At 42.6% G+C, this 22,330-nt stretch overlaps 1 protein-coding gene and 1 pseudogene across 1 annotated transcript in view; both read left to right on the top strand.

The window, feature by feature from the left end:
• LOC112068487 (DNA-binding protein RFX7-like) overlaps positions 1–13,500 on the top strand; it is a 25,630-nt gene extending 12,130 nt beyond the window's left edge. Inside the window, exons 9-12 of the mRNA XM_024135655.2 lie at positions 1,030–1,243; positions 1,498–3,031; positions 4,872–11,354; positions 11,417–13,500. Coding sequence (XP_023991423.1) covers positions 1,030–1,243; positions 1,498–3,031; positions 4,872–7,196 — 4,073 coding nt within the window. The 3' untranslated portion in view covers positions 7,197–11,354; positions 11,417–13,500. The remainder of the gene's footprint in view (positions 1–1,029; positions 1,244–1,497; positions 3,032–4,871; positions 11,355–11,416) is intronic.
• A 3,638-nt stretch (positions 13,501–17,138) lies between these two features.
• LOC112068465 (protogenin B-like) overlaps positions 17,139–22,330 on the top strand; it is a 57,424-nt pseudogene continuing 52,232 nt past the window's right edge.

Here is a 22,330-nt window from a genome sequence, read left to right as displayed (position 1 = left end):
GCCAAATCTGGACGAACCACTATCATCTTGTCTGATCTGTGTGCGTACAGTTGACAGCGGAGATTTACATACACTCAGTTGAGACTGTGCCTCTTAAACAGCTTGAAAAATTCCAGAAAATGATGTCATGGCTTAGAGCTTCTGATAGGCGTAATTGAACATTCATTGAGTCAATTGGAGGTGTACCTGTGGATGTATTTCAAGGCCTACTTCAAACTCAGTGCCTCTTTGCTTAGGACATCATGGGAAAATCTAAAGAAATCAGCCAAGACCTCAGAAAAAAAGTATAGACCTCCACAAGTCTGGTTCATCCTTGGGAGCAATTTCCAAAGACGCCTGAAGGTACCACGTTCATCGTGACAAACAACCTAGTCATGCAAGTATATAAACACCATGGGATCAGCAGCCAGCCGTCAATACCGTTCAGGAAGGAGACAGCGTTCTGTGCTCTCTAGGATTTGACTGTACTTGGTTGCAAAAGTGTAAACATCCCAGAACAAGGACAGCAAGGAACCTTGTGAAATGCTGAGGAAAGCAACAAAAGTGGGAATCTATATCACAGTAAAACGAGCCTCTATATCGACATAACCTTGAAAAGGCACTCAGCAAGGAAGAAGCTCACTGCTCCAAAAACGCCATAAGAAAAAGCCAAGACTACGGTTTCAACTGCACATGAGGGAACAAAAGATCATACTTTTCGAGAGAATGTCCTCTGGTTCTGATGGAAATAAAAAATTTGGAACTGTTGGCCCATAATTACCCATCGTTTATTTTTGGAGGAGAAAGGGGATGCTTTGCAGGCGAAGAACACCATCCCAACCGTGAAGCACTCCGGGAGATCCTTCACAAGGCCTTGCCTGTCTTTGGCCAGTGTAGGCCGTCATTGTAAATAAGAATGTGTTCTTAACTGACTTGCCTCGTTAAATAAAGGTTAAATACACTACATAGTCAAAAAATTCCACAGAAATAAACCAGATAAGTGTTTTTCGCGTTTAATGCTAATAGTCATAATTCCTAATCGGACATGTTCCACCGTGTCCGTTGTCCCCCCCCCCCTGCAGGTCCAGAGGAGCAGGCAGCTGATGACTTCCCCTAGCCCGGTGGGATCCGCCGAGGGGAAGGTCCTGCCAACGGTCAACTTCCAGGTGGTCACCCACACCCAGTCTCTGACCCACAGGCAGTCCCCGAAGACGCCCCAAAACATCTCAGCCAGCCCCGTTGGCGACCGCCTGGCCAGGCACAGGTAACAACCACAATAAGGAAGTATAAACTCCACCGTCAGAACCAAAAAACCTAAGGTTAGGCATAGAGGTCAAATTAAGTGAGGTTAAGGTTCAGGAACAAGGGTTACGTTGGGTGTAGTTTCAGCGGGGTTAAGGTAAGGTTTAGGGTAATGCGTTATTGTTCTGCTGGTTAAATTAACACTTGTCTAATAGACATTAATTAACACAAAATCTGTAGTTTGTGTTAATCTATTTCCATCTCCTGGAACCACAGGTACCCCCAGATCCTCCCCAAGCCCTCAGCCACAGGGGCCATCACCCTGCGTTCRCCYCCCACCCTKCTCATCACCAACAGCCCMATCAAGACCCACCACGTTGTCAAGATGACCGCCATCTCTCTGGCCCCTAGCAACACTCTCAGTACCAGCAGTAACAGTATGGTCCTCAGGCCAGCTTCGGCCGGGGTGGGAACCACCACCACCACCACCACCTTTACCACCATCGCYGCCCTAGAGGAGGTCCAGCAACATGGACAGAGCCAGGGAGGCCCCCCAGCCCCAGCCACCCCCCAGTCCCCTGCAGCATGGCCTGGCGCCCCACCCTCCACCCCTATTCCCACAGTGGCCCCTGAGGCCATCATCACTGATAATAACCCGGGCTGTAACTCTGATAAACGGAGCACCATAAAGCAGTCCCCCTGTGGGGCCAAGGGTCCAGAGAGAGCCACCAAGTACCGGGCGGCCAGCGAACCCTCGCTTATGGTCAAATGCTCACCAGGACCTGACAGAGTGACCGACAGGACCAAAAGCGTCTCATTCTCCTCCACCTCTCCTCCAGCTGCTGCCACCAATGCAGCGATCAAGTGGGCGGGGCCTCAGCAGGACAGCAATAAGAGCATCATCGCCACCACCTGTCACCAAGAAAGTCCTTTGTATCTGACCGTTGCTCCCTCGGCCAATCAAAATGCTCCTAGCGTCAGCGGAATATCCTCCTCGTCCAATGGCTCGTCGGCTGTTACCTTATTGTCCCCTAAAGACTCCTCGTACGGGGCCAAGAACCCCAGGAAGCGGGCCGGCCCCGGGCTGGATTCCTCCCACGTCATYCCTGTGAAGCGCGTCTTCATCTCCCAGCAGCCTTTGAGTGTGACCTTTGACCCCAAACCATGGGTCCCAGCTAGACCTGGCACTCCTGCCAGACCTGAGAGCGCCCCCTGTCGAGTGACGGTGAAACAACACCTAGTGCCCACRAAGATCCTGGCGCTGTCCGACTCGCCTGTCACGAACGCAGAGATCTCCTCCCTCTCCCTCTCTTCCTCTCAGGCTGTTGTCAGTGTGAAGCCCCAGGTCTCCTCGTTGCTGGTAGTGAAACGCGAAGACCCGTCCTCTCGAGGACTAACACTAAGCACTGTCAGCAGTCACACCAGCAGCACTGCAGCCCCTGATAGCACCACCACCACAGTGTCTGAGCAGCAGCAACACTCTGAGGCTTCTGTCTCTGTGATGGCAGTAGGAGCACAGCATCAATCTGAGGCCTCTGTCTCTGCGATGGCGGTAGGAGCACAGCAACACTCTGAGGCCTCTGTCTCTGTGATGGCAGTAGGAGCACAGCAACAATCTGAGGCCTCTGTCTCTGCGATGGCGGTAGGAGCACAGCAACACTCTGAGGCCTCTGTCTCTGTGATGGCGGTAGGAGCACAGCGTCAATCTGAGGCCTCTGTCTCTGTGATGGGGGACATAAAGAGCACAATGTGGGAGGAGTCAGCTGCGGGGAATGCGGAAGAGCTGCAGAAACAGACCTTCAGTCAGAATGTGAGTCTAAAGTTGTGTTCGAATACCCATACTGTGTACTACATACTATTAGTATACTGTAAACCAACGGTATCCTTTCAGTTGAGCRTTCTAGCGCTTCGCCTGTCTACCGGAAGTTAATGCTGTTGCTATGCAACTTCTTGCTAGCATAACAAATTATTAGCTAGAYATTTTACGACTTCATTAAAGATGTCCATTAAGAACGCACAATGACTATAACACTAAGCTACCGCAAAGCTAAGAATGACTTGAACAATCAAGTCAATAGGTTGCGTTTGTAAATTAACTCTGGCTATCTACTCCGATTTCAGCGCACTCTCGTCCGAGTGTGCCAAAGTGCAGAATAACTTTACAAACAAATTTACAAACACTCAACACCCGTTGAATATGGCTGGTGTCAGTAAACGTTTGCAAAAAAGCATAATTAAATTGTTTCCAGCAGCACAGTTACAGTCACCAACGCTCTGGATAACATGAAAACAGCCWAACCAGCTCTGCTAGGGTGAGTTAAATGGTCAGAGAGAGGTGTTCTCTCATTTGTGTCTGGAAGAAGCTAGCATGCTAGCCAACGTTATACAGTTAGCTTGGGTGCTTGACTGCCGTTGTGAGGTCAGAACGCTCGGATCAACCCTACTCCTCGGCCAGAGCGTCCAGTGTGAGCGCTCCTTGAGCGAAACGCTTTGAATTTACGAACGGACAATCTGACAAAGCTTTGATTTTACTAACGCAACCTGAATTTACGAACACACCCTTAGTAGCCAACTAACGTTAGGTAGCTAGCTAACATACCGGTACATACTACTGTAATGCTATGCGATTCGTAAGACTAGCATAGCTAACAGATTGTCAGCCAACATAACTTATTTGAAAAGTCGTTACTTTATTACATTGCTCAATATTTTCTTAACATTTGTCATAAATATTTAAAGCAATGAATTTGTATCCGCTCTCGTCAGTCTGCATATTTTCCGACATTTTCTTCAAATTTTAAAACATTTTGAAGCCACGCCCATTTTATGAAGAATTGCATTATGGGCCCTAAAAGCACGGAAATACTGCCCACTGCTTGTATACTTCGTATTTTGGTGAATGTAGTAAGACATCCGGGGACTTTTGGCATACTAACTCTATCCATACTTTGACCAATAAGCATACTACATACTCTAATGTATGTCACAAATAGTACGGTTATTGCGGTTAGTATGATTATTCCAACACAGTTTATATGTGTGTCCCTCTATGTCTATGTATAGTGCTAACTGTTTTAAATAGATAAGAGTTTAGAAAAGTTATGTCATTCCACTATATTTTAACAGAGGACACCTTACTGATTAAAATGTAATGTACCCTTTTTAATCATCCTCTTGCCTACCTCATTTGAACACACACTGTATATATATACTTTTTTTCTATTGCGTTATTGACTGTATGTTTGTTTATTCCATGTGTAACTCTGTGTTGTTGTTTGTGATCGCACTGCTTTTGCTTTATCTTGGCCAGTTCGCAGTTGTAAATGAGAACTTGTTCTCAACTAGCCTACCTGGTTAAATAAAGGTGAAATAACTAGTCTACCTGGTTAAATAAAGGTGAAATAACTAGCCTACCTGGTTAAATAAATGTGAAATAACTAGCCTACCTGGTTAAATAAAGGTGAAATAACTGGCCTACCTGGTTAAATAAAGTTGAAATAACTGGCCTACCTGGTTAAATAAAGGTGAAATAACTAGCGTACCTGGTTAAATAAAGGTGAAATAAAAAAATCCTTGTAGGGTAATGTCAATGAAACATTGTCCCTCCTCTGATGGTCAATAAAGTTCTATTCTGCTATTTTCAATTCTAGATACCAGCAGACCACACCAAGCAGCAGGCCCTGGGCTCCACCATGAACCAACACCAACTCCCAAACATCATGTCCCAGACCTCAGACTCCTCTGATCAGTTATCTGGCCTTCACCAGGAGATGGTGGACTTTGCCTCCTCAGCCTCCCAGCACGGCTCCACCATGGACTACTTCTCATTTAACGATGATGATATGACCCAGGACAGCATAGTAGAGGAATTGGTTCAGATGGAAGAACAGATGAAGCTGAAGGGCCTGCAGCCGCTGTTCAGTAGCTGTGTGGATAATATCTCTCTCCAGGGCCAGCCTGGGGGCCCCCAGGGGTCCATCCTCAACACCCACCACCAGGGGGGTAGCTCCTCTTTCTACCAGTCTGCCCATAGCAGCACAACCCCCATCCAGACTCCCACCCCGACTCCCACACCGACTCCAACCCCGACCCCCACCGAGATGACTCTCGGTGGGCACGGGCTGACCAGAGAGAGCCCCTGTTGCCATCACAGCATGGCCCCTATCACGCCCGTGGAGGTCCCTCTAGGAGGCCGACACACCCCTATAAGCGCTCTGTCTAACTGTTCTAGCGGCATCCCGCCCAGCCCTGTGGAGTGCAGGAACCCGTTTGCCTTCACGCCTATCAACTCCAGCATGGCAGGGGGTTACCACGATGCCTCCGTGGTGTCTGTCTCCTCCAGTCCCATCAAGCCCATGCAGAGACCCATGGCCACGCACCCAGATAAGGCTAAACTGGAGTGGATCAACAACCGCTACAACAGTAGTGGTACTGAAGCTACTGGAGGAGTCGGAGCAGGGCCAGGGTCTGGGTTATCCATCTCTAACCACAGCCTTGGTGGACTCCTGCCTAGTTACCAGGATCTAGTGGATGACCATTTCCGTAAGCCMCACGCCTTCGCTGTTCCGGGCCACAGTGGCCAGTCTTTCCAGTCTCAGTCCAGACTGCAGGATGGCGAACACTTCTCTCCCATCTCCCCGGTGCAACAGCAGATGACCAGCGTGTCGACCACGCCCACCAACACTCCAACCAAACAGGATGAGAGCTTTGCTGTGCCCGCCCCTTTAGACAACAAGGGCGGAGCCTCGTCGTCAGGCGGCGGAACGTTCCGTTGCCGTAGCGTCAGCCCCGCCGTGCGCCAGAGGACCTTCAGCGGTACCGGCACAACCCCCGGCACTGGCACAACCACTCAATTGGTAGTCTCCCCTTTCAGCTCCCCCATGACCTCCTCCGAGATACTCAGCTTCCTGTCCAACAGCCAATCGGTGGGCAGTAACCTCCACAGCATGGCCCAGCGCAGCCAATCGGTGCCCTTAAACATMATGATGCAGAGCGTTGTGGAGATGGAGCTACTTCCTGTAGAGATGCAGGCCATCCAGAGTAATGCCACTAAGATCACCAACGTCCTCCTGAGTAAGATGGACTCTGACGTGGACGACACAGTCAGGGGCCTGGGCATCAACAACTTCCCCTCCAACTACACTGCCCGCATGAACCTCACCCAGATGCTGGAGACCCAGTCTCAGAGCCAGGCCACCAATGGGAGCTTCACAACCGGAAGGGGAGGAGGTAACACCCACCAATCCCACCTTCAGCTGCAGACCGTCAGCTCCAGCCCTGCCTCCTTCGACCTCCAGCAGCATGGGGGCTACCTCACCAGCGCTGGAGGAGGCGGGGAGGGGATGAGCTTCTCCTCTGGAGACAACCAAGCACAATCAGGTCCTGGTGAGAACGTGGACCTGGAGCTCCAGCAGATCCAGGGCCTCCAAGAGCTTCAGGGAGACTCTGGACAACTCCAGACCCAGCTCCAATCCCAGGCTAGACTGCTCCAGAGTCCCCATCCCCAGCTCCAGGGCGGGCTCCAGCTTCTCCAGCCCCAGTCCCAGGTACTCCTCCAGCCCACCCCCACCCAGCAGCAGCAGGAGGACGACGCCCAGCAACAGCTAGACTTCAACAACACTGTTAAAGACCTGTTAGGTGATGACGGCCTCAACGTTGACGCTGAAGGCCTCAACCCCAGCTCTCAACTGGTCGGTCAGGTGGCGTCAGAGCTTAACGCCGCCGTGGTGTCCGACTTCACCAATGACATCAGGTTGACCTCCGACCTCTCCAACAGCATCACTGACCTGAACACACTGGACGCCAACCTCCTGTTCAATCCGTCCAATCAGCAGCAAGAACAGTACGAAGACGCCACACTGGAAGAGCTGAAGAACGATCCTCTGTTTCAGCAGATATGTAGTGATACTGTGAACTCCTCGTTCGACTGGCTAGAGAGCAAAGACCAGCCTACTACCGTAGAGATGTTGGGCTAATGTTGTTATTGACTGCATCCCAAATGGATGCTTATTCCCTACATAGTGCACTACTTTTCATCAGGGTCCATAGGGTCAACCCATAGGGCCTGGTCAAACGAAGTGCACTATATAGGGAATAGGATGCCAATTCAAATGCGAACCGGTATTTTTAAATAAGTATTTATGGTTTCTGTTTTTGTTTTGTTGTCTTTTGTTTTGAACTGTGAGTAATTTGTATACAGTGCATTTGGGATAATATTCAGACCCCTTCACTTTTTACACAYTTTGTTACGTTACATTCTTATTCTAAAATGGATTAAATCGTTTTTTYCCCTCATCAATTTACACACAATACCCCATAATGACAAAGAAAAAACAGGTTTTTAGAAATGTTTGCAAAATTATTATTTTTTAAATACCGAAATATTACATTTACATAAGTATTCAGACTCTTTACTCAGTACTTTGTTGAAGCACCTTTGGCAGCGATTACAGCCTCAAGTCTTCTTGGTTATGACACTACAAGTTTGGCACACCTGTATTTGGGGAGTTTCTCCCATTCTTCTCAGCAGATCCTCTCAAGCTCTGTCAGGCTGGATGGGGAGTGTTGCTGCACAGCTATTTTCAGGTCTCTCCAGAGATGTTCTCTCGAGTTTAATTCCAAGCTCTGGCTGGGCCACTCAAGGACATTCACAGACTTGTCCCGAAGCTACTCCTGCGTTGTCTTGGCTGTGTGCTTAGGGTTGTTGTCCTATAGGAAGGTGGACCTTCGCCCCAGTCTGAGGTCCTGATCGCTCTGGAGCAGGTTTTCATCAAGGATCTCTCTGTACTTTGCTCTGTTCATCTTTCCCTCAACCCTGACTAGTCTCCCAGTCCCTGCCGCTGAAATACGTCCCACAGCATGATGCTGCCAGCACCATGCTTCATGCTTCACCACAGAGATGGTGCCAGGTTTCCTCCAGACGTGACGCTTGGCATTCAGGCCAAAGAGTTCAATCTTGGTTTCATCAGACCATAGAATCTTATTTTTCATGGTCTGCGTCCTTTAGGTGCCTTTTGGCAAACTCCAAGCGGGCTGTTATTTGCCTTTTACTGAGGAGTGGCTTCCGTCTGGCCACTCTACAGTACCATAAAGGCCTGATTGGTGGAGTGCTGCAGAGAAGGTTGTCCTTCTGGAAGGTTCTCCCATCTCCACAGAGAAACTCTGGAGCTCTGTCGGAGTGACCATCAGGTTCTTGGTCACCTCCCTGACCAAGGCCCTTCTCCCCCAATTTCTCAGTTTGGCCAGGTGGCCAGCTCTAGAAAGAGTATTGGTGGTTCCAAACTTCTTCCATTTAAGAATGATGGGAGGCCACTGTGTTCTTGGGGACCTTCGATGCGCAGAAATGTTTTGGTACGCTTCCCCAGATCCTGTGCCTCGACACAATCCTGTATCGGAGCTCTACGGACAATTCTTTATACCTAATGGCTTGTTTTTTTGTTTTTTTCACAGTTCACACGCACTGTGAACTGTGGGACCTTATATAGAGAGGTGTGTGCCTTTCCAAATCATGTCCAATCAATTGAATTTACCACAGGTGGACTCCAATCAAGTTGTAGAAACATCTCAAGGATGATCAATGGAAACAGGATGCACCTGAACTAAATTTTGAGTCTCATAGCAAAGGGTCTTAAATACTTATGTAAATAAGGTATTGCTGTTTTATTTATTTTATAAATTTGCACAAAAAAACAACGACCTGTTTCTGCTTTGTCATTATGAGGTATTGTGATGTCAGTATGAGGTATTGTGATGTCATTATGAGGTATTGTGTGTAGATTGATGAGGACATTTTTTTATTGAATCCATTTTAGAGTAAGGCTGTAATGTAATGTGGAAAAGGTCAAGGGATCTGAATACTTTCCGAATGCTCTGTATATCTGTTTTTTATTACTGTTTGTTGGGGAAAAAACTTCTGGACTCTTGGCCATTTGTCCAGTGAAAAGTGCCAATCCCACTGATACGTTGCTTTATAGCACTGTTAGCCTAACCTCTCCCACTGTTAGCCTAACCTCTCCCACTGTTAGCCTAACCTCTCCCACTGTTAGCCTAACCTCTCTATAGCAGCACTGTTTTTGTTGTTACCGGAATCACAGTACCGCTTAATTTCACCTTCCAATGAAATCAAAAATGAGTGCATTTCAAGTATTAGAAGGTATTTTAAAGCATTCCGTGAGACAATGGGCTGCATCTGAAAATGATAGCTTATTCCCTACATAGTACACTACTTTTGGCCAGGGCCTGCCTTTTGGCCAGGGCCCGCGTAGGCATTTCAGTGGCAGACTTGTTGAAAGGGATACATTTCTCAAGGTATGATGAATACCACAAAGTTAAACCATATCTTACATTTTATTGTCTACTCATTCAACAATGCAATATGTTCTGAAATCACCTAATACATCACCTAATACACTCTGACACACACACAATCACACTTATCACACATTATCACACATAATCACACAAACACACAATCAAAAATGAACTTCACCAAAAAATGTTTTCTGTAGGATGTTGTTATCCTTTTTTAGAAGAGTGCGTTTCAAAAGTGAATCCAAACCGAAAAATACAATATTGGACTTAGTAGGCAACTTAATGACATGCGCATTACATTGCCTGCCATATCCAAATACTAAATGGGTAGCGACCATCTGGGAGCTACCAGGTGCTGAATTTAAGACATTATCTTCATCATACATTATCATTATACCAAATCAATTGTACTGGTTCATATCTGAACAGCGTTATCCCACAGTGAAATCTTAAATCTCAAAGCCTATGCTACTTGTACCGTTCAATATGTGGAAATGGGAGGAAGATTAGATGATTTGCTAGTGCTGGTAGTCTATCTGGGGAAGAAAAAATATGTCACTCCTAGGAAGGGAAGCAACAACAAACTTGGCTGCCTTATTTCCAAAGTCCAAGGCCTTACACCATCTTTACAGACAGACTGTATATAATAGTATAGTAGTACATGGAATCTGCACATTCTAGAAGCGATTCTAGAACCAAACAGATTCTAGATCTAGAACCATCCAGAGCTTCACCATTCATATCAAGGCAGCTGTTTAAACTCTGATAATGTTTTCAATACTATTTCTTATGGTTCCTTTTTTATTTGCAGGGTCACTTAATGCATCCATACTGTATAAAACAAACCACACTGAGTGTGCCCTTACTTAGTATCAGTTGTAGATGGAGAATAATGTCGGAACAGGCAGACACACGTTTTAGTGGCCATGGTGTGTTTCTCACAGGCTTGAAAAATATTGKCCACGTCCCAAATAGCACCGTATTCCCTTTATAGTGCACTACTTTTGATCAGGGCCCTGGTCCAAAAGTAGTGCACTACATAGGGAATAGGGTGCCATTTGGCTATGGGCCATGGTCTAAAGTAGTGCACTACATAGGGAATAGGGTGCCATTTGGGACRCAKAGTTATATAAATGGTATGGCGATGGCTAAATATGTCATTGAAGGTAACAGAGGCTGCGAAGATAGTTGCATAGATTTGGTTTCTGGAGTTTGATGATGTCAACTTAAGATCTAGATACAAAACAAATCGTGATTGTCTTTCCCGGAGATCCAGCCTTATTTCCATACCAAAGAACAGCAGTTGTTTAAAAATAACCTAATTTTACGTTAGAAGTTGTAATATCGTAGGAGGTTGTTATACATGGGATTTGTAATCATCCATACACTCCTAGAGACTTATGTTATCAGTGAAAAGAAACAGATATAACTTGGTGTACGTCCTTAATGGCACTCTATATAGTGCACTTGATTTTGACCAGGACACATAGGACCTTGGTCTAAAGTAGTGCACTRTTTAGAGAATAGGGTGCCATTTTAGGGTGCCATTTGGAACACACTGTATAATTGTACGAAGTTTTGTTTCATTTTGGGGGGGAGAAAAGAAAAGAGGAGAAGCATCGAAAATCCATGTACAGCATGTTGCTAAGGAAACACTGGGCCAGACAGCATGTAAACGTATATGAAATGGTGGAGGTCCTTGTTGTTGCTAAGGTAAAACCTGGGCCAGACAGCATGTAAACGTATATGAAATGGTGGAGGTCCTTGTTGTTGCTAAGGAAACACTGGGCCAGACAGCATGTAAACGTATATGAAATGTGGAGGTTTTGTTGTTGCTAAGGAAACACTGGGCCAGACAGCATGTAACGTATATGAAATGGTGGAGGTCCTTTGTTGTTGCTAAGGAAACACTGGGCCAGACAGCATGTAAACGTATATGAAATGGTGGAGGTCCTTGTTGTTGCTAAGGAAACACTGGGCCAGACAGCATGTAAACGTATATGAAATGGTGGAGGTCCTTGTTGTTGCTTAGGCAACACTGGGCCAGACAGTATGTAAATGTATATGAAATCCGTTTAGAGGTCCTTGTTGTTGCTTAGGCAACACTGGGCCAGACAGCATGTTGTTGAAACCATCACTGCTAGCCAGCCAGCTATGTGATTATAATAGGATGATTTGCTTGAATTTTGGCTATTGTTATTGTGGTAAAAGTCATAGTCAAAATTAAAGCTCCATTAATTTGTAAATAGGATAGGATACATAGAAATATAATGTATCAAGAAAGAAAAAAAGACTACTATATTATGGCCATCATTCTAGCTAAGTAAAGTCTATGTGCCATTAAAGGAGAAGAAAAAAAAGCTAAATGTATATTAGTCAAGATAATAGAGACTTGTGTGTGTTGTGTATGTTGCATTTCTGGCTCCTCGATGTATTTGTAAAAGTAATGCTGTCTGTTTGGTCTCTGGTTTGCTGATGTGTTTAGACTTTCCTTTTAAAGGTAATTGTTATAATAATAATAATAATAATAATAGGTCTCTGATGTGCTCTGAGCGAGAACAATAGCATGGTTTATTGATAAGAAAAAGAAAAAAAATCAAGAGTTATATGATATATATATTAGCTGGTTGCATACATTTCTGTAACATCATCGATTCTATAGACATTGTGTTCATGTTTTCAACAAACAAACTTTGTAGGTTCACTTTTTATTGCACTAAATTTGTATGATATGAAACATGGCTTTGTCACAAACCTTATAATGGACAAATGTCACGAGGGAATGACGAAATGAAGGCCCGCAACAACAACAACAAAAAACACAACAACAACAAAAATATTTTTTATGATCGAAAAAGAATTGTCATGTAGAAAATGACTACTATAATTGTCATGTAGCAAAAAAATGTGCATTAATAATGATCTCAGTGAGATTTACTCATTCTCATCCACGAGAATATAATCTAAGCGTTAAGGAAAAATTAAATGTTTAAAATGATTTAAAGAAAAAACGTTTAAAAACCTACCTGTTTCATTATGTTAAAAAATGACTTTAATACGTAGGCGTGCATGTGTTCATGATTTCTTTCCTACTACTTTGTATTGTTAGGTGCCTCCAATATGGCACCCTATTCCCTATATAGTGCACTACTTTTTACCTGGTCAGAACTGTAGTAGTGCACTATTTAGGGAATAGGGTGCCTTTTCGGACGCATACTTATTAAGGTAACCACTGTCTGCTGTGGTAAGGGCTGGCTCTGTGTACCTGACTGGCAATGCTACTGTAGTACCTGACTGGCAGTGCTACTGTAGTACCTGACTGGCAGTGCTACTGTAGTTAACTTAATTACAGTGGGTTGTGCGGGTTCTGTGTACCTGACCGGTAGTGTTACTGTAGTTAACTTAATTACAGTAAGTTACATTATTTTACATTGTGGGCTGTTTACTTAATATAAGTTAATATTGTTCTGTGTGTATGGAGCTATGTTTCGTTAATGATTGACGTATGTTTTTATTTTTACATACTTTTTTTTTAAATGTAGCATTTGTAAAGAAATACGTTGTTTAAAAAAAATCAAGATTTTTGGCATTACTACTATAAGGCACTGATATTTGAATTCAATCTTTGAATGAAGGAAAATTCTCCTCCATCTTTAGATGTACAGGAGTTCCAACTATAGAATTAGAATGAGTTCTAATGATTCTATGGTTCCATCAAGCAGTGACTCTGTACGTTGTGAGTTCTGACTGACCCTGAGCCAGTACCAACTCAGTTTGACTATCCTGTTCATTCCTACCAGTAGAAGAAGCTCCCTCCCTCTGTTGTTGTCTGGTGTACTGTGTCATATGTACAGTAGCTTGTTAATATGGCAAAATAAAACATTCATGTTTCTTTTTTTTCAATGGAAAGTACTCACTGGTGAGATTTTTAAAGTGGTTTTAAAAGCCAATAAACTTTTTTTTAAAGAATCTTGATCTTTATCATGTTTGCTTCCTTTTGAAATGGTAAAGTTGATGTACACAGATCCACAGTATTCTATTTCAAACACAAACATATAATACTGATTGAAAGACTGTCCTACAGAGACAACACTATTGATGAAAGCATACTGAGCATGTCCTCTGTGTCCCCTTTGATGATGACCAGAAACTGGCACAACTACAAAGCCTTGAACATTTCTCCCTCCTACTTTATAGATCTTTTATCCGATTTGTTCTTTTTCATWGACAATATGGCAGAGCTGGGTGTCAACCTCAAGCCCCCAACCCCAAAAAGGTTAGAGGTCACCTCAGCCCATCGAATGGCTCCTGGAGTCACTGGGGGGGAGGGGTCCTCCCCTACTCCACCCACACTGCCTCTTGACCAATCAGAACAAAGTCTGTTGGTCACGTCTCTCCGTTCCCAGGCCCTCGACCATATTCATAACATGTTAATGACCTTTACTCTTATTGGCCATGACCTCTCCCAGCCTGAACCCTGACCTCTTGACCCTGGCCGTGAGGGTGAGGAGCCCGGCCTGTTGCTGCGCTACCCTCCTTCACACAGTGAGTGTTGTTTAGGCTGTATGTGTTCTAATCAACGACGACGTGAAGAAATAAAGAATGTGAGTTCTACAGAGTGTCTTTCGGGCTGTATGGTGGCAGGCACTATATTAGAATGGTGATAAGAGAAAGGTCGTTTTCAAAACAGTGCTGTTTTGAGTTCTATTGAGTTCCACAGAATGCCATTTGGAATACATGAGTCACCACCGGTTAGTACAGGATGGTGGAGAATTCACTATTTTGAATATATGAACAAATGTGTTTTTCCAGTAAAATAGCCCTTTATCTATTTATACACAGCATTAATACATCGAGTGATGGGTAGATGTGTACTTGGTTGAGGAGACGATTTAAACTTTAACAGATGGCCTGTATCTGATTCCAGTTGCATTACCAGACACTTAATGACACAGAGGATTTGTAAATGAATGAATAGGACAGCGTTATATCCTGAACATTGGTCTTGAGCTTCATCCTGACTGGAATGGGGCAAGAATGATAAATTAATCAATGTTCAGCTCGCTAATCAATATATAATTATGTTGAATTTAATGCTATAGTTATATAAAGTCAATTTAAGTCCATTTAAGTCACTAGTTTTATTTCCTTAGCGAGGAGATTTTTGGCTGACAACAGCACGGCTGATTTCCTCCTCACAGCTGGAGCCTACAGAACTCTCCAGCTTGTAGTCCTAAAACCCGAAAATGAGTTACCTCTGTTTCGTTCAGCCACTCTTATGGGGAGAATGAATGGGGAAAGAATTGGGTTTTGGGATAAACGYCGAAAATTAGGTCTGAGGTTAAGAAAGGCTTAGGAGATCTTATACGTTTTGTTCTATGAGATAATAATCAGTCAGTTAACATGACATTTATGAATTATAAAACCTTTATATGCCTTCTGTGATAATTAKGATTTTTTTTTAATTAGTCATTTAGCAGATGCTCTTATCCACAGTGACTTACAGTAGTGAGTGCATAGATTTTCATACTTAAAAAAAAATAATACTGGTCCCCCTTGAGAATCGAACCCACAACCCTGGCGTTGCTAGTGAGCCACACAGGACTGCATATTATTGAATATGAGCATGGAAAGAGATAGGAGTCCTTATTCATTAATTTTATGAATGTTACAGTAGTTAGTTGAGTGGTTTATGTTTATACACATTATCACCAAATTATTAATTGTTTCCAGTACAGAAAGTGAGTATATTATGTTGTATATTTCTATTGTGATTGTATATCTTTCAAACTGACTGTAGAAAAAAAAAAAAAAGTTTATTTGTTTGGAAATGTGACTATGAGTTCAAGGAGAGTAAATAAATAAATAATAATAATGACTACTGAGGTTCAAGGAGAGTAATAATAATAAATTATACACTGAAGTTCAAGGAGAGTAAATTAAAATAATAATTACCATGAAGTTCAAGGAGAGTAAATAAATAATAATTACACTGAGGTTCAAGGAGAGTAAAATAATAATAAATAAATACTACTGAGGTTCAAGGAGAGTAAATAATAATAAATTACTACTGAAGTTCAAGAGAGTAAATAAATAATAAAAATGACTACTGAAGTTCAGGAGAGTAAAAAAATAATAAATACCACTGAGGTTCAAGGAGAGTAAATAAATTAATAAATACATACTGAGGTTCAAGGAGAGTAATATAAAAATACATGAGTCAAGGAGAGTAATAAATAATAAATGACTACTGAAGTTCAAGGAGAGTAAATAAATAATTAATAAATAATAATATACCCTGAGGTTCAAGGAGAGTAAATAAATAATAAATAAATGACTACTGAAGTTCAAGGAGGTAAATAAATAATAAATAAATCATAATGACTCTGAGGTTCAAGGAGAGTAAATAATAATAATAAATGACTACTGAAGTTCGGAGAGTAATAATAATAATTACTACTGAAGTTCAAGGAGAGTAATAAATAATTAATAAAATAAATTACTACTGAGTTCAAGGAGAGTAAATAAATAATAAATAAATTACTACTGAGTTCAGGAGAGTAAATAAATAATTAATATAATAAATACACTGAGGTTCAAGGAGAGTAAATAAATAATAAATAAAATGATACTGAGTTCAAGGAGAGTTAAATAAATAATAAAATGACTACTGAAGTTCAAGGAGAGTAAATATAATAATATAAATAATAAATTACTGAAGTTCAAGGAGAGTAATAATAAATAAATGCTTAAAAATGTATAAAAAGTTAAATTGGCTGATAAAGATTATCTCATAGAGCAAAACATATAAGATCTCCTAATCTGTGTTTACACAGACCTTATTTTTCAGCATCCCCCTCAAAACTGCAAAAAAAACATTCATTTCCACATAGGCTTTGGCCAACAAGCCATGGGGAATTAGTGTCTACAAAAAGACGCCATTACTATTGCACTCAATAGTATTGCTGTTGAATGAGAGTCTAGGAACAGAGGGGAGGGGAGGAGGGTCATTGTCAAAAGGCCACGCCTCTCTAGGTACAGGTTTATTGGATCAATATCTGAATYCAGTAGGAAGCCAGCTGACTGGCTACCATCAATATATCTTAATAATGACCAAGWGCTGTCTTCAAACAGAGCAGCTGCCTCATATAGGGAGGGACCTGATCACTAGTTTAATATCCAATGGCCTTCGGTAATAATAACCAATACAGAATCTAACCAATATATTGTGTTTCCTGCAATTTCTGTATAAAATGTGGTGCAAAGTCAACAAATATAATGGTGTTATGGTTCCAGTCCTGAGAGAAAGCCTACTCCAAATATGAAGGAATACTCAAAGAAAGAGTAGGGCTCAGAGACTGTCAGACATTTTATCTAAGGAACCTGCACACTTTGTTGATAGTTGTTTATCAAAGGTGTTATGTGTTTTGTCAGAGAAAGAGAGAGATGCTTCTTGTTCTCTATAGTTGTAGAGTAGACCATACATTTGCTCTGCTCCAAGACCAACAGAGCGCCCATCGATGAAAGCTTGGCTCGGGTAGCGCATGCGCGGTCAGGGGGAGAGGGTCCTCCGACGTTTCCCCACTCAGGAGTTGTGTGGTTGCACCCGTGTCATTCGTAATTTAGGGAAGCTTGTAGCATGATGGGGAACAGCGATCCTCATTTATAGAATGATAGAACAATCTGGATAAATGGCGATTTTCAGAAGGAAACTGTACCAGCAATGTTTTCTGTTTTTTGTTTTGTTTATTCCACTATCAGGTAAATCATTTGTTTTTTTTGCTGTATCTTATTTTTTGTTAGTCAGTAGTAGTTTCCCAGCTACTGAAAGTCTTTGAGGTCCGTGTGTGTGACACAGACTGTATATCAGACCATAGACCGTACCAGACTGGATGACAACAGAATGTGACCACAATGGGTCAATATTATACCGGGCAAAGACACGCACGAGAATAAGCACAAGCACTATTCTCTGTTTATGATCTAGTCACTTTACCCCTAAATTACCTACATGTACAAATTACCTCGACTAACCTGTACCCCCACACATTGACTCGGCCCGGTACTCCCTGTATATAGCCCCATTATTGTTATTTTATTGTGTTATTTAAAATTTAAAAAATACACGTTTTACTTTAGTTTATTTGGTAAATATTTTTCTTAATTAACTCTATTTCTTGAACTGCATTGTTGGTCAAGGGCTTGTAAGTAAGCATTTCACGGCAAGGTATTTCACCTGTTGTATTCGGCGCATATGACAAATGCAATTTGATTTAATTTGATTTGATCGTTTTTAACATAAAAGAATAGCAACGCTAATAGTATGTGTAAAATTATATGATTATTAGTTTTTGAGGAAATGAGTGACTGCGATTTTTTTTTGCTACTCACGCCGACCACACATCTTGTATTGAAATTAACTGACGATTTCAAATTCAAACTGACAATTTACTGACTTACATTTTAATGTAGTATCTCTTGTAGGTCACATTAACACTGTAGTAACCTGAGCAATAACTAGACTATGCACTGTGCCTGATTTAAAAAAATCATTACCACTGTTTTCACTGGTCAAACTCACTCCTCATATGTCAAGTAGACTACTCATTGTCTTATGTCTCACAGTGTTATGCTATTAATTGAAGGAATGCAAACAATCACACAGTTTTCATGGGTGACAAGTACATTGAATATATAGACTATGGGAATAGAAACATTCTGTAAGTATGATACCTAGAATAGTTTACAGAAAGTTGCTGTAAAACAAAAGTGCACTGCTGTAATGCCATACTAATCAAGGGTGCAATGAATACATAGCAGGCTAATAAAAACAAGTGTACATCAATTTCAAGAGTTCTACACAAAGTCCGTTACTGAACAGAGGTTCTCTTTCGGCATGACAGGCCTGGCTTATYAATGCACTTCTCTCCATCCTTCCTTTCCACCCCCTTTCCCCTCCGTGCCTCTCTCCTCTTCCCTCCTTCCATTTCACTAATTCCCCCCTTCTCTTCCCAGGTGTTTTATGTTTCAATGAACTCTCCTTCATCATCGAGCCCAGTGATATTACAGTGATACCCAAGGATCCAGTGGTCCTGGACTGTGTTGCCCACGGACAGCCTCCCATCGTCATCAGATGGCTGAGGAATGGAGTCAGGCTAGCGGAGAGCGAGCGGCTTCAGTTCCTGTCCAACGGCTCACTGTACATACCGGAGGTCAGGGGGGATGGAGAAGGGTCGGACGGAGGGTTCTATCAGTGCCTCTCCCAAAACAAATATGGAGCCATTCTAAGCCAAAGATCCCGCCTGATTATCGCAAGTAAGTATGGTGCTCGAGGTAACAAAGTGGAAAGGTTATAATGGAATCTATTATTATTATTTTTATTTTTTACATGTAACCTTTATTTAACTAGGCAAGTCAGTTAAGAACAAATTCTTATTTACAATGACGGCCTACMCCGGCCRAACACTAATGACGCTGGGCMAATTGTGCGCCGCCCTATGGGACTCCCAATCATGGCCGGATGTGATACAGCCTGGATTCGAACCAGGGACTGTAGTGATGCAGTGCCTTAGACCGCTGYGCCACTCGGGAGTCAAACAACAACAACTGTAATGACTCACACAGTCTTCTAAAGCTTTCCTCAGTGAAGTTTCTTTGCCAATAGAAGTTGTCCAGTGTTTCGGGGAGTGGATAGGCGTATCCTTATTGGTAAAAGCTTCTTGTGGAGTTATAGACTGGTTTTAAAACTTTTAAGGTTCAATTAAGTAGTGACGGACAGTCTATCTGAAAGCTAATCAAATGAGGTAATCTGTGTAATTTCAGGTAAAGTAAGATGGAAACACACAAACGCAGGATCAGTCAGTCCTCTGTGTTCTATGATTGAACATGCATTGTCAGTGTAGACCACTGCTCTGCTCTGTGATTGTTCTGTGGTGTGGTCTGTTACACAGAGGAATCTCTCAAAAGGCCTTTACACTTTTAACCCTTTGTCTGGCCTTCTCCTGACTGCCCCTAAAGAAAAGACTGTTTCATTTGTCCACATATCAGTGGATTGGACAGCTGGTCAGGTTCATGGTCTATTCAGCATCACMAGGCCTTTTCTAACACAACCACAGKGGTTKGCTTTAGTTTAATCATGCTTATATTTTGGGTAGGAACTTTAGGATATTCTTTTTACATTTATTTTTCTGTATGATATGATTTAGAAACAGGGAAGAAAACGACAATAATTTGAGTCAGTAGAATAGCCTGATGATTCTTTATTATAAGTCTCACCGATTCCTTGTTGATCAGAAGCAACACCAATATCCTTGTTGATCAGAAGCAACACCAATATCATTGTTGATCAGAAGCAACACCAATATCAAAAAGAGAGAGGATATCTCTCTCAACAAACATGAGCGAGAAGTGGCTTCTAGTGAATTATAAATCACATCTCCCTGAGAGAGAGAGAGAGAGAGAGAGAGAGAGAGAGAGAGAGAGAGAGAGAGAGAGAGAGAGAGAGAGAGAGAGAGAGAGAGAGAGAGAGAGAGGTAACCCTTGAACTCTCTGGGCCTCTGGACAGACTGGGAGCAGCAGCAGAGAGAGAAAGAAGAGAGGCCCCTCCTCCAACCTCAAATCAAATTTTATTGGTTACATACACATATTTAGCAGATGTTATTGCGGTGTTAGCGAAATGCTTGTGTTCCTAGCTCCAACAGAGCAGTAGTATCTAACAATTCACAACAATAGACAAGAGCTAAAAGTAAAGAATGGAATGAAGAAATGTATAAATATATATTAACTTCCGCCACACCTTTAACTCATTGTTAACCTTTAGACGTATAAGTTACCAGACCTGGACTCAGGGATGGCTAACCCTGGAGAATGTGGAATGATCTAGAAAAATGTGTAAGTCGCTCTGGATAAGAGCGTCTGCTAAATGACTTAAATGTAAATGTAAATGTAAAACTCCTTTAGAGTTGGTGCCGCTAGGGCAATTCAGACAGATGTTAGAAGATATTTTTACTGAAGAATATGTTTGTTTCATATGATTGAGTTTTTCTTTTCATGTATTGTGTAATTGATGTGTATATAGATATACAGTGGGGAGAACAAGTATTGATACACTGCCGATTTTGCAAGTTTTCCTACTTACAAGCATGTAAAGGTCTGTAATTTTTATCATAGGTACACTTCAACTGTGAGAGACGGAATCTAAAACAAAAATCCAGAAATCACATTATAGATTTTTAAGTAAATAATTTGCATTTTATTGCATGACATAAGTATTTGATACATCAGAAAAGCAAACTTAATATTTGGTACAGAAACCTTTGTGTGCAATTACAGAGATCATACGTTTCCTGTAGTTCTTGACCAGGTTTGCACACACTGCAGCAGGGATTTTGGCCCACTCCTCCATACAGACCTTCTCCAGATCCTTCAGGTTTCGGGGCTGTCGCTGGCAATACGGACTTTCAGCTCCCTCCAAAGATTTTTCTATTGGGTTCAGGTCTGGAGACTGGCTAGGCCACTCCAGGACCTTGAGATGCTTCTTACGGAGCCATCCTTAGTTGCCCTGGCTGTGTGTTTCGGGTCGTTGTCATGCTGGAAGAACCAGCCACGACCCATCTTCAATGCTCTTACTGAGGAAGGAGGTTGTTGGCCAAGATCTCGCGATACATGGCCCCATCCATCCTCCCCTCAATACGGTGCAGTCGTCCTGTCCCCTTTGCAGAAAAGCATCCCCAAAGAATGATGTTTCCACCTCCATGCTTCACGGTTGGGATGTGTTCTTGGGGTTGTACTCATCCTTCTTCTTCCTCCAAACACGGCGAGTGGAGTTTAGACCAAAAAGCTCTATTTTTGTCTCACAGACCCATGACCTTCTCCCATTCCTCCTCTGGATCATCCAGATGGTCATTGGCAAACTTCAGACGGGCCTGGGCATGCGCTGGCTTGAGCAGGGGATTCTTGCGTGCGCTGCAGGATTTTAATCCATGACGGCAGGTGTGTTACTAATGGTTTTCTTGAGACTGTGGTCCCAGCTCTCTTCAGGTTATTGACCAGGTCCTGCCGTGTAGTTCTGGGCTGATCCCTCACCTTCCTCATGATCATGGATGCCCCACGAGGTGAGATCTTGCATGGAGCCCAGACGAGGGTGATTGACCGTCAATCTTGAACTTCTTCCATTTTCTAATCAATTGCGCCAACATTGTTGCCTTTCTCAACCAAGCTGCTTGCCTATTGTCCTGTAGCCCATCCACAGCCTTGTGCAGGTCTACAATGTGTATCCCTGATGTCCTACACAGCTCTCTGGTCTTGGCCATTGTGGAAGGTTGGAGTCTGTTTGGATTGATGTGTGTGGACAGGTGTCTTTTATACAGGTAACGAGTTCAAACAGGTGCAGTTAATACAGGTAATGAGTGAAAGAACAGGAGGGCTTCTTAAAGAAAAACTAACAGGTCTGTGAGAGCCGGAATCTCTACTGTTGGTAGGTTGATCAAATACTTATGTCAATGCAATAATTGCAATTAATTACTTAAAAATCATACAATGTGATTTTCTGGATTTTTGTTTAGATTCCGTCTCTTACAGTTGAAGTGTACCTATGATAAAAATTACAGACCTCTACATGCTTTGTAAGTAGGAAAACCTGCAAAATCGGCAGGGTATCAAATACTTGTTCTCCCCACTGTATATATATAGTGTAAATTCTTGTTTATTGATGCAGGGCTCATCTGTAAATTGTCTGTGCTTAAATTAAAGATGAAATAAATCCCATATCAAAAACTTAAAATAAACTAAAAGCAACAAT

The sequence above is a fragment of the Salvelinus sp. IW2-2015 genome, unplaced genomic scaffold (genome assembly GCF_002910315.2).
Source record: "Salvelinus sp. IW2-2015 unplaced genomic scaffold, ASM291031v2 Un_scaffold537, whole genome shotgun sequence".
NCBI classification, from domain to species: Eukaryota; Metazoa; Chordata; class Actinopteri; order Salmoniformes; family Salmonidae; genus Salvelinus; species Salvelinus sp. IW2-2015.
Note: the sequence above shows the minus strand (reverse complement) of the source record. Positions and strands in the feature narration are given on the sequence as shown.